The 19,037-nt window shown below is 31.0% G+C and overlaps 1 protein-coding gene across 1 annotated transcript; it reads right to left on the bottom strand.

The window, feature by feature from the left end:
• Positions 1 to 1,659: 1,659 nt before the first annotated feature.
• On the bottom strand, positions 1,660 to 17,188 carry LOC134696236 (uncharacterized). The gene is made up of 3 exons (XM_063557920.1): positions 16,996 to 17,188; positions 4,733 to 4,780; positions 1,660 to 3,197 (listed from the first exon to the last, which is right to left on the bottom strand). The coding sequence occupies exon 3, from the start codon at positions 3,172 to 3,174 to the stop codon at positions 1,660 to 1,662; it is 1,515 nt and encodes a 504-aa protein (XP_063413990.1). The 5' UTR covers positions 3,175 to 3,197; positions 4,733 to 4,780; positions 16,996 to 17,188.
• Between the last annotated feature and the right edge of the window lie 1,849 nt (positions 17,189 to 19,037).

Here is a 19,037-nt window from a genome sequence, read left to right as displayed (position 1 = left end):
CGACTTCAATCGTGATTGCCTAAGACGGGTGCCAAATATGGAGCAGGATCTGCTTTCCCAACTTGAGCACCAGAGATCACCCTCTTTTTTAGGTGGGGTTTGTCATGTGACGTCTTTAGTTTTCTGTGTTGTGTATAGTGTACCTTTACTTGTCTGTCTCTTTCTTTTTTAGCCATGGTGTTTTCAATTTATTTTCTATCTAAGAGACTGATTGTCCCTCTGATATCTTTCGCCCCTCTTTTTGCATGAATGAGGTAAATTTTTTAATTAAAAATAATATCCCTAATTTTGTAACAGCACATTCTAATTACTTTTTTCTTACCAGGACCATATCGGGCACGCGTAATTGTCTACTAACTTCTTCAATTGTAAGTCTTTAGAGTTACCTTCAAAACTTTATAAAAGAATATAAATTTGGAAAATAGATAAGAGAGAGACATCTTGTACAAGAAACTTGATTGATGAATTATGGTCCTGGCTTATATTGAATGTCCCTCTGATTTTTAACGCTCCTCTTTTATTTCACCACATTTTGAGCATAAAATATTGTAATAAATGTTCTCTAATATTTTATTATCTCTGCATTTGCATTCAGATATCGCAGATAAAATTTATGCGTTCATTGTGTATTAATTATTTATGTTTTTTGATTGAGTTAAGTCTGCCAATTGATATTTTATCGTGTGTTATTCTATGTTGTTATGTTATGCTATTGTTTCAGAAAAAGGGAGAAGGTTTGGATCCATTAAAACATTTAATCCCGCTGCAAATGTTTGCATCTGTCTTAGTCAGGAATCTGATGTACAGTAGTTGTCATTTGTTTATGTAATAATATATATGTGTTTCTCGTTTCTCGTTTTTTATATAGATTAGACCATTGGTTTTCCCGTTTAAATGGTTTTAAACTAGTAATTTTGGGGCCTTTAATAGCTTGTTGTTTGGTGTGAGTCAAGGCTCCGTGTTGAAGGCCGTACATTGACCTATAATGGTTTACTTGTTTTTTTCTTTTTTTTTTAAATTGTTATTTGGATGGAGAGTTGTCTCAATGGCACTCATACCACATCTTCCTATATCTATCTCAAATTAGATTGCTAATAGTTTTAATTATGCAAACTGAAAGTTATGCCAGGTGATCTATTCAGGCTCAACTGAGTCTCTAACTAAAACAACTGTGTACAAATTTCCTTCTCCTCCCTTCTAATTTAGTTAAAGCAGTCATGTTTACATGTTTACATGTGCAATAAATAAATATTGCTGACGAGTTTGAAGATTTAAAACAGACATCACAATGATTATTGTACAAGTTTGGGGTTTGTATTGATCGAGAACTTTATACAATATCTTTTCTATACATTTGACAAAAATAATGTTAATAAACTCATCATTGATACCAGGATTAAATTGTTATTATTAACAGTTATATTTTATTCAGACGCACGTTTTGTATAAGGCTCACCAGTGACGCTCAAATCAAAAAAAATGTAAGCGTCAAAAAAAAGAACAAAAAACTTTGAATTTAAGTATTGATGTCAGACCAAAAATTACTGAACGTTTTGCCAAATGTACAGCTAATCAAGTTGCTGTTAAAAAAAAAATGCATTACTTTTTATTTTTAATGACATTTCTATTCTAAATTGACATAATTGACACAAAATTATATTATTCTACCACTAAAAGGGAATCAGAGTTCTGAATATCTTTTGATTTGAAGTGAATTTCAGGATCTGAAAAATTCTTAAAATTTGGCAGACTTTCTGTCACTAAAGCAGTAGATAGTCCTAATTTAATATTCTTAGGTAACGCACCCGATTTCTTAGGTGAAATATTTGATAATCTGTCCTTGATTGCAAGACCGTGGCAATAAAGCATGTGTCTTGCTCTACTATCAGAACGACTAAACAACGAATCACAAAACTCACATTTGTACTTTACAGCACCACAGGTTGACCGCTCATGGCGATTTTTATTTCCAGAATTTGTAAACCCTAATCCACAGAATTTACAGTACACTTTCTTTTGTTCAAATGACAACACTGGCATTGGCTTGTTTCCAAGTTGTCGATATCTCGATTTCGCAAAAGAACCTTTTAAGGATTGTTTTATTTGAGAGAGAGATTTTGTGTTTGTTCTGTTTACGTTTTCTAGTTTAAAAGTAGGTTTTGTCTGCTGAGAGGTACAGGGGGTGGAATTGGTTATGTTTGTCTCAAATGATGTCTGCACATTGTCATATATTTTGAATTTTGCATGTGTCCTGTTCATTTCTTCTTTTAAACGAGATTCTATTTCTGACTGAACTTCAACAAGATCTGGATCAGTTTCACTGAGGTCTATACAAACAGGATTACCATATTTGGCAGTCCTACTACTGTCACTTTCAGACTCATCTTCATAGTAAATCATGTTTGATTCCTGATTGTCATTCTCAACAAAGTACATTTCATTATCAGATTCAAAATGCTGTCCCTGATCCATGTGTTCTTCGTCTGTATCCAAAGTATCCCTAATTATAGCATTATTTTCACTGGTAAACCTATTAATGATTGTCTCTAAATTACTTTTCTTATTAATAATGCTAGACTTTTCTGGTCCATTCCAATCTTCCTTCTCAATCTTAATCATATGATTGTCTTTACCTATGTTGCAGGCATTACTACTACTAGGTTTTTCAGATTTGGTTAATGTTTCAGAATTTGAATAAGGGGAGATAATATCTTGAAATCTTTCTTTTTCAGAGTTATTAGTTTGATTTGATTCAAAATATTGGCCATGACTTCTTGGAAATCTAGCTATTAAATGCATTCTTTCACCATGGTCATCATGTTCAGAAGAAAAATGAAGATCATTCTCTTCGCCATGTTCATATAAATACATTTGTTCATTGTTTTTATTCTGGGCATCAAGTCTATTATTATCTATTGTACTCTGTGTCACTTGTTTATCTAAATTCTCTTCCTGATAATAATTCAGGCAGCTTTTTGGTTCCTGAACCTTATTTGGCTCTTTTCCAAGACTTTTGTGTATCCGGACAACACAATTGGTGGCAGGGTTTCTGAATGTGACACACACAATACCATCAACCTCTATACCCTGTGATGAGTAGTTTTCTGAACAAACCGACAAGATGGCATCCTGAATTTTGGAGCTGAATGAATCATTTACACAGTAAAGTGTCATTTCTTCTTTTGGATTTATAAATCCTACAAATAAAAAAAATTAAAATCAACTTTTCATTTCATAATACATGTAATACAACAATGCAGATCTTCACATATAAAACATAAACATGATAAAGTTATTACCCTAAAAAATTGTCTTTGGTGACTTCTGTCATAAAGATACAGTAGTTAAATCAAAATTCCCAAGCTGTGGGAAATCTGGTGTCAAAATATTACCTCCCCTGTAAACACTGAAAATCCTTAAATTTTATCTTTTGAAAGATTGTTTTGTTTTAACAAGGACAACCTTCACAATAATAACTGTATGTACTAATAATATAACATTATGTATAATACTTAATAGTATAATGTAGTATCATATAACACTGTTCTCCCCAGGACCTTTTAACATTCATAATAATGTGATGCTATATGAATTGTTCATTTCATAGATTACTCTGACTAGATCTATAGCCTGTTATTTTTTACAGTTTCACAATTTTCATTAAATAAGGTTTACAAAATATTTTGGCAGTTATAATTTTGCCGGATTCAAAACATTTAACCATACTTTTGCATGTACACTTAAAATTTTGTGGAAATTATTTTGGCGATTTTGTTCTATCCGCGAAAATTTACGCCTTGCAAAAATAACCCGCTATAAAGTATGTTATAGGTGTTATGCTATAATTTTTAGAAAAAAGATGGTACATTGTATTTTAAATGCTTACCAGGATGCTTAATTAAATTTCTTTGGACAACACTGTTCTATATACCGTACAAGTTATATTAGGGTCATATGTTACAGTAATCATCCCAATACACACTTAGACTTTATTAGATTTCAAATAATATAAAAAAGAAAATGTGGTATGATTGCCAATGAGACAACTATCCACAAAAGACCAAAATGACACAAACATCGTTAACAACTATACGTCACTGTACAGCCTTCAACAATGAGCACTTTATTTTCTGTCAAATTGTTTCCTTCTTTTTATACCAAGTTTTAAATATATTTTGGTTGTAAAAATGTACACATCCATACTTTTGAACCACATTTCTAAAATGTTTAACCCCACACATTCTATATGTGTCTGTCCCAAGTCAAGAGCCTGTCAGTTCAATTGAATATTATGGCTTCATATTTTTCATCTTTGGCCTTTTATATCCAACTGTAGAGTTTGGGGTTTACCTCATTGTTGAAGGCAGTACAGTGCTTGTATGTAACGGTTTATTCTTTCCTCTTGTGATATTATTCCAGACATGGTATTTCACGGGTAATTTTTTTCCAGTGAAGTGATATTCTATCCCTCTTATACTGAAAGTGTTTTTGAAATCATATATCTTTTGCATGTTTTCAATCCTATTGTCTACTATATGTAGGGTTCTTGTCAAAATCCTAATAAATAAATGCAAGTAAAATAAATTCTGAATTTACAGTAAAACTTTAAAAAAAAAAATCATCATACTAAGATTCCTCAATTACTGTTTACTGTAGTATTGTAACTATAGTTCAACCTTAACTTGTTTAACTGACATCTGAAAAAACTAACTTTGATGTGTATTTTACTTACCCTATGTTTATTGATATTATTTCACCATTCAGATCTGTGAAATTATTTCTGAAATCAAAAAATATAAATTAATTCCATTTTCTACATTTATATCAGGAAATGACTAAAATTATTGTGTTATGTTAATTACTCAGTTTTGAGCTGGATCTTGTTGTAAGTGGTATTTTAACTGTTAATAATTGTTTCAAAATTGTAAAAAAAAAGTATTAATAAGAATAAATACATGTACATGATGTAGGTCCAGGTTACTTGGTCTTCAGTTGTTTTATATTAACAGTCAAGGGTCTAACTTAAATAAGTTATTAGAGAAAATAACATACATGTCATATTGAGGGCTTACATATAAAAAAAACTGTGTATGTAACATATTTCAAAGGGACAATTTATACAACCTTTATTTTGTTTAAATTTTTCATAAGTTCATGAACCTCTATGAGTCAAAAGCAGATTCAGACTTATTTATGTCTGAGCTCTGACTGAAGTTTTACTGTTATTATAATTTTCTTTATGTATACTTAACAGTATTATACCGCTGTTCAAAACTCATAAATCCACGGGAAAAAAAAAAATCGGGACCAAACTAAAACCGAGGAAAACGCATTAATATAAGAGGAGAACAAGGACATAACACTCAAATTTAACACACACAGAAACAATTAACGGACCGAGCATCAGACAAAATCCCACCAGATTAACAAATATAACATCAAAACGAAACACATGAATTTGGGATAGACAAGTACTGTGACATGTCTTATCGCAATGTGAATTTACACTCATGTGTAATATGTCATATGTCTGTAATAACTTAAGCCTTGTTATTACAGGTTAGTTTTCCCTTAAAGGCCTTGTCTCATATATTGATTTACTATGGTTCATCAAAATTGTATTAATGGAATTAGAAAATTAGATATCAAGGTAATATACATACTGTAAATTCAGAAATTATTGCGTGCATTTATTATTGCGATTTTTTCATTTTAGACTTTTAGATTTTAATTTTTACGATTTTGAGAAAAATCCTGTTAAATTCATATGAAATATTTCAAAGTACGAGTTTAAATTATTGCGTTTACAACTCAGTCGCATTTTTCGCAATACTAAAAACCTTGCATTAATTTCTGAATTTACAGTATTAAACTACTGTGCAAAGTTTTAAGACTTCTTAAGTGCCCACTAAAGATAAAATATTAATGATATATTATATGTTATTACAGATTAAGGAAAAAAGAGTAGACAACTCATGAAAATGTCTGTAATTGCATTAAAAAAATAAAATAATCTTTGTCATCAAAACAAGACAATCTAAAATATATTGTGACCCATTAATTTTATGAACTCTGCTTCTGCGGTCAAAGTTACATCATTTTTCAAACCAATGATATGTATTCTCTGTTACAATCAATCAACTGCGTTTGATATAAATATTTTAATAAATTAACAATGTCAAACATTCGATTTCAAAAGGTAAAATTTATACTGCAAAATGTTTACTTTTTATTTTTCATTGAAGGATATTTGAAGATGTGTAAGGCTACAATATTTATTATTAAAAAAAATTAAACAAATGTAATTGACAAAATCTGGACTGACCATTTCCATTTGAATTAATTAATGTGGATGATCATTAATGATCATGACCCACCCGATAAATGGATTACCTACATAACAACAGCATGAGATTATGACACCTGTTGTAACGTGATTAGCTTGGGGTTGTAAATGAAGTCATAAACTTGTCGCCAGGTAAAATTTTGTACAATTTATTTTTCTAACTTTTACCAATTAAAATGAAGATCGATAGTGTCAAGAAATGAAAATTTTTACATATGAAAACGTTGGCGCCAGAAACATCACCAGCAGCGGTATTTCGTCGCCAGTTAAAACAGCGTGGTCCCTGGTGAAATAATAACTCGCTTTTAGCAGCCACAATGATTCAATTGTGTCAAGATAAGCTAAAATGCTAAAAAACATTGATTATGAATCATTCACTTGCAAGTGAATAATTCGACCACATTGAATCTGTATTCATGTTAACTTCAATTTAACCCATAAGCTTGAGATGGATAAAATGTGAATTGTATGTGTATTGTTATTTCAAAGGAACACATTGTCAACATTGAAAGTGAAACAAAAGTAAATCATGTGATCAACTGATGTGATCCACAAAAACTCATAGTAATTTATACAGATAAAAATGATGATAAACATTTACTTTTTTATCTATAGTTTGAAATTAAATAGACCACAGTAAAATCCAACCGCTCCAGTTGGCTTCATCTATTTATATCCATAATTATGTGTACATTGCTATAAATATGGTCAATGGATGACTTAAGAGATCAACTCATCTAGACTAAAATATACATGAAACAAATCTACATATTTTTATGCCTGCGCCCTGTAAAATTGTATAGTTTTTACTTTTTATAGTTTGGATAAATGTTTTAAATTGTTATGAATCAAATATGGGAGTTTGATTAAAATCGGTGAACAGGAATTAGACACAGCTAACTTCATGCATGTCATGTGTCCCTTTAAATAAGGGAGTTTGCTTAGCCTCAGTTCCCAAATAAGTAACTTTTCAAAACACTAGTTTATATTGATAAAGGCCGGGATAAATAAATGAATCAAAAGATTAAAATATATATATATAGGTCAATGTATATGTGTTCGTGATATAAGCCATTGAAATTATGACGGGAAAATATTCTCTCTTGACTTTTCATAGCTTCATCATTGACAAGTTTAAGTTCTCAAAAACTATTAAAAAATAATTAAAATTTTATAAGTCTTTTAAACAGATGGCTTATCATTACTCATGTAAAAGATTTATAAAAAGAACTAGAGGCTCTCAAGAGCCTGTGTCGCTCACCTGTTACTGTATTTACTGATGTCGGTCATCTTGGTTGGTAGGTGGGGTCATTAGACACTTTTTTTAAAAAGATACCATAGTGATGATTGTGGCCACGTTTAGTTTAATATGGCTCATAGTTTTAGAAAAGAAGATTTTTGTACAAGTTACAAAAATGACGAAAATTTGTTCAAAATTGACTATAAAGGGCAATAACTCCTTAAGGGGTACTCTTACAATTTTTATCATGTTGACTTATTTGTAGATCCTACTTTGCTGAACAAAATTGCTGTTTACAGTTTATCTCTATCTATAATAGTATTCAAGATAATAACCAAAAACTGCAAAATTTCCTTAAAATTACCGATTTTAGGGCAGCAACCCAATAACGAGTTGTCAGATTCATCTGAAAATTTGCGAGGGGATAGATCTTATTCTGATGGACATTTAAATCTTGAAAGATTTGCCCTAAATGTCTTAGTTTTAAAGATATAAATCAAAAACTGCATTTTACCACTATGTTCTAATTTTAGCCATGTCGACCATTTTGTTTGGTAGGCGGTGTCATCAGACACATTTTTCAAACTATATACCACAATGATAATTATTGCCAAGTTTGGTTTAATTTGGCCATGTAGTTTCAGAGAAGAAGATTTTTGTACAAATTACAAAAACTGACGAAAATTTGTTCAAAATTGACTATAAAGGGCAATAACTCCTTAAGGGGTACTCTTACAATTTTTATCATGTTGACTTATTTGTAGATCCTACTTTGCTGAACAAAATTGCTGTTTACAGTTTATCTCTATCTATAATAGTATTCAAGATAATAACCAAAAACTGCAAAATTTCCTTAAAATTACCAATTTTAGGGCAGCAACCCAATAACGAGTTGTCAGATTCATCTGAAAATTTGCGAGTGGATAGATCTTATTCTGATGGACATTTAAATCTTGAAAGATTTGCCCTAAATGTCTTAGTTTTAAAGATATAAATCAAAAACTTAATTTTACCACTATGTTCTAATTTTAGCCATGTCGGCCTTTTTGTTTGGTAGGCGGAGTCATCAGACACATTTTTCAAACTATATACCACAATGATAATTATCGCCAAATTTGGTTTAATTTGGCCATGTGGTTTCAGAGAAGAAGATTTTTGTACAAGTTACAAAAACTGACGAAAATTTGTTAAAAATTTACTATAAAGGGCAATAACTCCTTAAGGGGTTGACTGTCAATTTTGGTCATGTTAACTTATTTGTAGGTTTTACTTTGCTGAACATTATTGCTGTTTACAGTTTATCTCTATCTATAATAGTATTCAAGATAATAACCAAAAACTGCAAAATTTCCTTAAAATAACCAATTTTAGGGCAGCAACCTAACAACGGGTTGTCCGATTCATCTGAAAATTCTAGGGCAGATAGATCTTGACCTGATTAACAATTTTACCCCATGTCAGATTTGCTCTAAATGTTTTGGTTTCAAAGATATAAGCCAAAATATATATTTTACCCCTGTGTTCTATTTTTAGCCATGGCGGCCATCTTGGTTGGATGGCCAGGTCACCGGACACATTTTTTAAACTAGATACCCCAAGGATGATTGTGGCCAAGTTTGGTAAAATTTGGCCCAGTAGTTTCAGAGGAGAAGATTTTTGTAAAAGTTCACGGACGACGGACGCCAAGTGATGAGAAAAGTTCACTGGACCTTTCAGGTCAGGTGAGCTAAAAAGGGGGTCAATGGGCAAATTTTTTAATGCATTCAAATGGATAAAACCAGAGGATTCGGAAAATCTGACAAAAATCCCAAAACATGACAAGCAAACTTCCTTAAAGACAATTACATGTACCGTATAGCGGGTTATTTTCGCGGGTGTAAAATTTCGCGATTTTCATTGAACAAGGTATACGAAATATTTTGGCGGTTATTATTTTGGCGGTTATTATTTTGGCGGTTATTATTTTGGCGGTTATTATTTTGGCGGTTATTATTTTGGCGGATTAAAAACTTTTATTAATACCTTTGTATGTACACTTTTAATTTGGCGGAATTTATTTTGGCGATTAAGTTCTGTCCGCGAAAATAAGCGAAAATTTCCACCCCGCGAAAATAACCCGCTATACGGTATTATAGTGAACAATCAATGCTCCAGAACAACCCAGTAAATTCAAAATCTTTCCCTGTATTTCCATGAATTTCGAGAATTTATACTACATGTACATGTATTTAAAAATCTAAATAAGTTTATAAAACTCATAAAAATATAGTACAGTACTACCTGTGACTTTATCTTATTAATGGTGGCCATAAAAAATATGTTGACCATGGTGGCCCTATACGTCCATCATCATACCCCATGTTGCTTTTTTAATACACAAGGTATTAATCAAAATCTAGTCAAGGATAAAGAGAAATCTTGAATGCATTGAAGTGTTAAAATTATATAACTTACAGGTCAGGTGTCTCAGGTAAAATGTACATGTATGTGTTTGTCAAATTTAATAACTGTGATTATGACCATGATGACAAGAAATTCAAAAATGATAAAACAAGTTGAACAAACAGCTTAATTAAAAAATAGTTGTCTCCTGACTATAAGTTTTGATATTATGCCTTTTAAATAATTTTTGATCAATTTAAGTTAATTTTTATATTAAGTCTATTTTTTGGTAGTGAAGAATAAATGAATATCATTTTTAAATATACTGCAAACATTTACAATGCCTGCCTTTTTCTATATATTGACAAGGTGTTTCTCAAATTAATTTTCTAAAATCAAAATAGTTTATTATTGTAGATAGACTGATCTGCATTCAACATTGTTTAACCTAGGATTAAGATTGTCTTTAAGACTTACCTAGATAAAATTTATGCAATTCATTATTTCTTTACTGAATAAAATATTTATAAGTATTAGAAATATTCAATACAGCAAAATTTGATATAATTTTTATTGTCATATGATATTTTAAACATGACCCATGATTTAGAGGTTAAGCATTTCTTTTTTTTTTCTTCTTGGGTTAGAGACATTTTAATGAGAAGGTAAATAATTTTCAAATGGATCATCTCAAAGTTGTTTTGTTAATTTTACAATCAAGCAATAGGTGTTCTTCATTGACCTACAAGAGGCACACTTTATACATTCTATCCTTTCTAGGAATTTTATATTGTCCACTATTTTCTATTTCTAAATTATGACCAAAAATTCTCTACCAATTGATACAATCAAGTTTACCTAAGTTTTTATTTTTAGATTTTTCTGTAAATTCTTTTTTTATTAATAACTTTAAAAGTCTTAATTCATTCAAGTCCCTGCAATCATCATGATCATGGCAATTATTAACTTTATCTAAAAGGCCTAGGTTGATTGAAATATTCTTTGTAAATGTATACCAAGAATATGTATCATGCCAGTCCAGCACTATCGACAATATAATACACTGAAAAAATGATTTAATAATAGACTATTAAAGTGTCACCATCTTTAGAAGTGCACTTTATTTTTTCTGGAGACAAATTTTGAAAGAAATTAATCAAACTGAAGATAATATAATATTTTAATAAGTCATGTAAGTTTCAAGACAATTTCTTTAAATAATTTCTGTTCATCAGATTCACTTGATTCAGATATATAAGAACATTTTTCATTATGATTAGCATTTTTAATGAACATTTATCAAAATTTGATGATAACTAGGTGGGCCTTTGGAAAATAAGTCTTTTCAGTGATTGTTTGTGCACAACTCTTTGTTTTGAGATTTGAAGAAAATTTAGATAAACAATATTTTTTTCCTAAACCATATAATGGTCATGATGGTAGTACTTGTCGTTTTCCTGAATAATATTAGATGTTATCAAAATTTATTGTAAAAGGTTTGAAATGATCATCTTATTTTGTTAAGAAACCAAATTGTTTAATTATTTTCATTTTTTTTAATTTAAAATATCACTTGCATGATTATTAGTTATTATTAAAAGTATGTTTATTTCAAATGCTAGTCAATAACTTGATCTTTGACTTTTTGCCATTTCTATTCAAGATTCTTACTAAGAAGAAATTAAAAGACTAAGAAAAAAAGGAAAGAAACAAAATATATAAAAAAGAAAGAAAAAAACAATTAAAAAATGAAAAAATAAATAACATTAAAGACAAAAAAATAAAAATAAATTAACAGACTAAATCAATATTTTATTCTACCTTTTCAAAAAAAGGTAAAATGTCAATTTTAAAAGAAACCTAAGTTACCTGTACAGGTAAATTTTAACGAAACATACCAGCTGAAAACTTCAACCCTGATTGATTTTAACAGGTAACATAATTAGATAAAAATCTGCCTGTGATTTATGACCCCCAATAAATGGCCAACATCTCAAGATTGAATACCCCAATAGATGTCCACCATTGGATGTTGACCATGCAAGAGGGTGGACATTACTAAGAGGAAGTCACAGGCTGTACTGTATGTATACCAATACACATAATTAACAGCGCCTGGTGATGTTTGATAGCCTGACCAGTTTCGGTCCATAAAGGACCTTCATCAGAGGCAGAATGGTGGAATAATGTTTGCACCCTATTTATATAGATATGGTAACTGGCGGTTGTTTTAACCAGCGGTTGAGTTAACCGGCGGTTGAGTTTACCGGCGGTTGAGTTAACCGGCGGTTGAGTTTACTGGCGGTTGAGTTAACTGGTGAAAAATCCCAGTGGGATTTTCCATGGTTACAATTATCTATATTTAGCTAATGTTCATGTTACAGTAAACTTTTTGACATGTTACGGTAAACATTTTTACACTATACGGTAAACATGTGACCTGTTGATATAACCATATTTGGGCTTTAGCATTTGATAAAGGGTGTTTTAATAATTTAAGAAGTACATAGTAATCATTTAGTCTTGATCTTTGGCTTATGATCCACCTAAATATCAAGTCTTGGAATAGTATTTCATGGTAGTTATGTGATCTTAATATTTGGCTTATGATACACCTAAATATCAAGTCTTGAAATAGTACTTCCTAGTAGTCATGCAGTCTTGACCTCAGGCTTATGATACACCTGTATATCAAGTCTTGAAATAGTAATTCATGGTAGTCATGCAGTCTTGATCTTTGGCTTATGATACACCTAAATATCAAGTCTAATAATAGTATTTCATGGTAGTCATGCAGTCTTGACGTTTTAGCTTGTGATACACCAAAACATCAAGTCAAAACTATTACCCCCCCCCCTAACCAAACAAAATTTGGTTTAGGGGGGGTTCTTATTGAGAATGCTTCACTTAAGCCTTTAGTACTCCTTTCAAGATCAAAGGTAGATGAATATTAATCCTCGGTGTTAAAAAGTTTTCAACACCTTAAGTTTGTAATGTAGGTATTACATATATACATCAATTTCAGGTAATCGCTAGGCTTACGCTTAGAGCTCTTATGCCAGTGAAAAATCAATAACCTTTCCTATATTGCCTATTGATTTTTCACTGGGATTTTTCACCAGTTAACTCAACCGCCGGTAAACTTAACCGCCGGTTAACTCAACCACCGGTTAACTCAACCGCTGGTTATCTCAACCGCTGGTTAACTCAACCGCCGGTTAACACAACCACCGGTTACCATATCTATATAAATAGGGTGCGAACATTAATCCACCATTCTGCCTCTGATGAAGGTCCTTTATGGACCAAAACCGGTCAGGCTATCAAACATCACCAGGCGCTGTTAATTATGTGTATTGGTATATATACTATATTTTTATGCTTTTACATTTTTCTCACTGATACACATAGTTAATATGGCTTCTACTAACGAAAGCTCCATGGAGCTAATGTGTTAAGGGACTACTTATGTATGTCAGTACACCTTTCCTATAAGTTTATTAAACTCACTTGATTCATGATATCAATAAGCTTAAAATATAATTGATATTTTTTTTTATAAAAGTAGGCAAAACAAAATTAATGCAGTGTGAACAGACTCTAAAGGCCAACCAACTCAGGGCGAACATGTAATCAGGGCAAACACACTTGATATCATATATGATCGTAGACAGTGTCTACATCAGTCATCATTGGGCCACATGTACAATGTTTTTACTCTCTTCTGGCTTAAAACTAGGTTTAAACATGTTAAACATGTTAAAGACCAATTTAAAAAAATAAAATAATCTTTGTCATCAAAACAAAAAATATCTAATGTTTAATATTAGCATATTAGTCTTCATGCATCATTGTGCAACAGACTGCCTGGTGTCCAAGCACTCCCTTTGTGTTGGGTAGGGATTGATTGTCCTTGTAAACATAATTGTCGTATAAACATATGTTAGTGACACATCTTCAATAATCCTGTTAGGGAGTGTACATGAGTGCCACTGTACCCTGGCAGCTTTCAAGGGGTTCTTCAGATATCGGAGACATTCATTTTGACATTTACCAGTGCATACATACATGACATACATGGATGCCTATCTGAATAAAAAAAATAACTTCAGAACAATAAAAGATTTTGAGTCTACAGCTATTTTCTGGGTAGGTACAATGTACATGTAGGGTTAAGGCAAACAAACCTATCTTTTATCAGATATCTGTTAATGGCCTATTTGGACTATTATGGGGACGAAGTCCCCAATAACAGTAGAAAATTCAATAAAAAAAAAATTCTGGGAAAATTTCCCGAATTTGTCATTGTATTACATGTATTAATGAACTCAAAATCATTCAATTTTTTTTTTGTCGTGTTTTGAAATCCTGGACCTGCGCAGAAATCTACAATATGGACCATAATTTGAAATTGGGCTCCGTTTCCTATAACTATAGAAAAGTGATAAAATATGAATTACTGTAAGAAAAGTTGCAACTACATCTAAAGATGCCATTATTTTTATCAACATACAAGTGTATGCTACTCTTCCCTAGAAAAAAAATTAAAATATACGAATTTCAAAGATTCTACAACCGTATTTTTGTGTCGTTTCTCGCGTTACTTATTGCTTCCGAAGAGCATAACGCTGACTGATTTATAGATAATCGTCACCGGCAAATTCGTAACTTTTGCTTTCAAATAACAAAGAACATCGACCAATAAGAATAGTGAGAAGAAAATGCAGAGAACTATAAGTATTTATGTAGCAGATGTAAGAACAGTGGCGTGATTTTTGTGTCCAATTTCATAACGCAATTTTTAGATGATGTAATCTGCTTTGTTGTAATAGAATTCTTAAAAACAATATGTAAATATGAACTCTCTCGAGATGTTCAAACAGGTAAATCCGAGATGATTTACATTCTTGTTTTGATCTTCGTAAAATTAAGTAAGAAAATTACGTTGTCGTTATGCGTTACATTTCACACGAAACAGAAGTCCAGTTATTTATTAAAATTGTTTTTGTCCTTAAGTTCTAACCATTTCCGGTCATACGTGAAACACGTGACTAACATGTGATAACGCCATTACGGCCGGATGTACAAAATACTAGGTCTAAACATTGTTTTTGTTTCCAACGGGATGTTAGCAAACATAATCTGTAGACTTGTTTCGTCTTGTTTAAAAGAGAAAAATACAATTGTCAAAGAGATTGTGCCGGTGGTCTGTTATTTTTCCTATATGCATAATGTTACATACGATCCTGGGTGAAAATAAATGCCCAATGACTTGACAAAATCGATTTTATATTTGACAGACGTTAGAACACACTTCGTTTCCCGATAATGACGTGAAAAGTCCTTGGAAAAATCAATCGAAATTACGTCTCTTATCATTGTACCAATGCTCGTTGGATTGATTTAACTTCAGCAGTAAATATTACTGGATATTTTAGGTGAATAAATATAATTTAATAACAAATACATGTTAATATACCGTTACACTTAGAATGTACAAAGTTGGAATCCTGTCACAGTTTTTAATTAATATTTTTTATTCATGTTCTGCAAACACTTATCAGAAACGCAATAAACTTGTCAAAGGAGAAGTAAACTTTTACCATGCATGACTTGAAAGGAAGTACTTTATTGATTTTAGCCCACTAAAGTAGGTTAAAATGTGGAAACCATGTAGATGGTGTACAGGTCAAAAGTATCACATTGTGCCTATTTTTAAGATTTTAATTCCAAGTCAAAAGTTTTTTTCTTTACTGGATTTAAAGAATGTTACATTGCCAATGATTTGGAATAAATTGTATATAACTGGAATATCAAAACCAAATATAAATACATTTTTTTTTGCTTAAACATCAAGATACATGTACAACGATTATGGTATCCTGTATCAATGGAGAAAATATGGAAAATTCTGAATAAATTGTACTAATTGTTTTCAAAACAAGCACATATTTAGGAGTTTTATAATACTGTTACATTTTAGATTGATTTTAAGAAAAAGTATACTGTTCAGATTATTTTAAGCAGATTTTGCAATAAAATAAAACTAAAAAAATGCTTTCGGTTTCTTATGGTTTCCTGTCAGGTTTAAAAAAAACTTTAATATAACATTGAAAATAGATTTTAAATATTAACATGAAGCAAGTAACACTAGTAATGGTGTTTATTTATGCCTTTTGAATTATATTCTGCAAAATAAAGAAAATAAAGATTGGTTTCCTGTTTGGTTTCATGTCACGTAAACGGTGAATCAAAATGTATCAATTTTTTCTTGAAAAAACTCAATTGTTCCATTCATACTATTCTAACACCAACACAACCCACAAAATAAAAGTTAAAATTTTAGAACTTATAAAAAAGGATAAAAAAAAAACCAAAGGCCGAAAATACCAAATTATGGTCCATATACTTCCTTTTTCCGGTCTCGTGTGTATGAATCTTTGAGTAAAATATATATTTATCAGTCTAGCATAAATAGGAAGGACTGCAATACCAATTTCATTTTTTTTTTTTAAATTCCTGTTATCAAAAAGTTACCTGATGATAGCGTTTCTTTGTTTACATTGCATATGACGTCATAACTAAACTAACGTCACAACAAAAAATCCCTAATAACAGACATGACAGAACCAAAATTGGAAACGTTACGGTATTTCCGTTTCTTTTTTTTAACAAATATTTAAGTTACAAAAAAATAATTCATACAGACTTCGTCCCCATTTACAGGTTATGCCTGCCTCATATTAATGGCCTTGGTATTGATGTAGATTTTTTCAACCTTGGAGATCATCAGCGTGAAGTTTTATTAGTGAGCTGTTTAATGATGCATGAAAGAAGATGTACATGATGTACATTAATGTAGAGTAAAACAGGAACATGTATTATTTTAACTGTTCCCTGAACGTCTCTGCCTCTGCCCTGAGCTCTGGCTTGTTTATTCGTCATTATTTATGATATTTCATATGATATGAGGAGTATTAGTATAGATTATGCATTAATTTCATCTACTTATGTGATTTTTCATTACCTGCTATGAAATCATAATAATTGGAACTGATTTGTAGTTGTTTGGGGTAAAAAGTGAAAATTGTCTTCTTTTTTTTCTTTTCTTCGTATAAGCTTCCTCTGTTAGGAACACCCCTCTTTTGAGGGTAATATGGTTAAAAGTCTAACTATATACACACTCCAAGAACACTCCAAGAATATATACACTTGCTTAAAATCTAAAAAATTGTCTGCATTTGTAAATAACCGGAAACGATTCATTCATTTCAAAACACAAATGAATAACCGAAAAACTATGATTGGTTTCCCGGAAACGAATGAAATTTATCCCAGTTTTTATATCTTTTTGGCATAATTAACATCAGAGTCTGAGACATATAATCGTCTCTGTTAACATTATGTTAATCGAAAGTATTATTATTGTTTGAAATGAGTAAGAAGACTCTACATTGTAAGATGCCAAGAGCACAAAATACAAAAAATAGAAGCCTATAAAATCAAGAATTGACGAAATGCAAAAACAAACAAAGCACACACGTTTAGCTTACAATTTATCATAAATAAAAAAAAGAGGGTGTTGATTTTTTTCAGAATATTTGTATGCGCAAAGCGCCAACATTTTTAATTGTGTTTTAGACGCTATCAATCAAGTAACTTTTTTTCGCTGAAAATTTAACACTACTAATAGTTATCAAAAGTACCAGGATTAAAGATATGGGGAAAATCATGGATTATAAGAATATATATTTGTGTTTGTCATCTGCTAGAATATATTTTTCATGGAATTTGGGAATTAGAATATTTTTTGGGGAAACCCATCCCTCTTTGAAGTTAAATGGTCCGTTCCCTTATCAGAAAAAAAAAATATTACATAAAAATGCTGATTCATGTATGCAGACAATGTCCTAAAAAAATCTTCCGCCAGTGTTTCATAAAATTCTTTGACGGTAACGAAGACCATGACGACAGAATTTGAATTTCGATAATTGCATTGCTTTGCCATACACACAGATATGACAGTCTGAAAGATGCTTATAGAGTTGAGAATAATAGTTAAAACTTACAGAATGAATGGCTAAAACATAAAGAGAACACAGATAAAAAGGAGAGGAAATGGGCTAAATAGGAATATAGAAAATGCTTATAATAAGAAAGAGAACTGAGTTGTAGAATACCAATCACGACCCTCAGATATGTCCTCTTGTACTGTTTATGGCGTTGCTGTAAGGCATTTTCTTTAGTACAGTATCTGATCTATTTATTAAGTGTAGAACAGCAAATAAATTAGATTAAACAAAACACATGCAATCTCTATTATTTAAACAGCAACACGAAGATCTACCTTTATAAATTGGTAAACTAAGCCAAATACGATGAAATAAATAGACTGTGGAATAACACTGATTGAAATTAATGTTTGGCGCTGCATGTGTTAATAACTTCGTCACAAGTGCCTTAGCTTTGCTGCCATATAATTGCTTTAATATGCGAGATTTCTTTGCTACTTAAGAAATATATCAAGTTGACCACATTTTACGCCTCGCTAACGCTCAGTGTAAACTATCGACAAATATAATGCCTACCCATGTTAAAATGAGCATAGAGCATGACATGAAGGAATTATTTCGATTCTTATATGACAAATACAATATATTTATAGGTCGAAACGTACGAAAATACCGTAAGAATGTTTGGCCGTTCCCGTGTCCTCCCGAGGAGTCTATATATTACATTTCATATTTGATAATTTTAAAACCTACGAGCAGGGCAAATATATGTTGTTGGATAAAAATATATAATAAAAGCTCATGTTAGCTGCTTAAATGTTAATATTTAAAAGGATAACGATGGAAATAGCGTTAATATAAACAGTAAGACCGTGCGCATGTGTCAAACATATTGTTTGTGCTCATTAGAACACGGCTTTGTTAACAAAGCGTAATAAGGACGTCATATTAGAATAGAAGAATCAAACCGCTATATTTGATACACAACAAAACTGATAGTTTAGTATTTATCTATATAGTGGATTAGGAAACAAGTTATTACATCTTATTTTAATCC

The sequence above is a fragment of the Mytilus trossulus genome, chromosome 14, assembly GCF_036588685.1.
Source record: "Mytilus trossulus isolate FHL-02 chromosome 14, PNRI_Mtr1.1.1.hap1, whole genome shotgun sequence".
NCBI classification, from domain to species: Eukaryota; Metazoa; Mollusca; class Bivalvia; order Mytilida; family Mytilidae; genus Mytilus; species Mytilus trossulus.
Note: the sequence above shows the minus strand (reverse complement) of the source record. Positions and strands in the feature narration are given on the sequence as shown.

Bases quoted from the DNA above. Each gene is read 5' to 3' on its own strand.
- LOC134696236 (XM_063557920.1), bottom strand. From the start codon at position 3,174: ATGACACTTTACTGTGTAAATGATTCATTCAGCTCCAAAATTCAGGAT.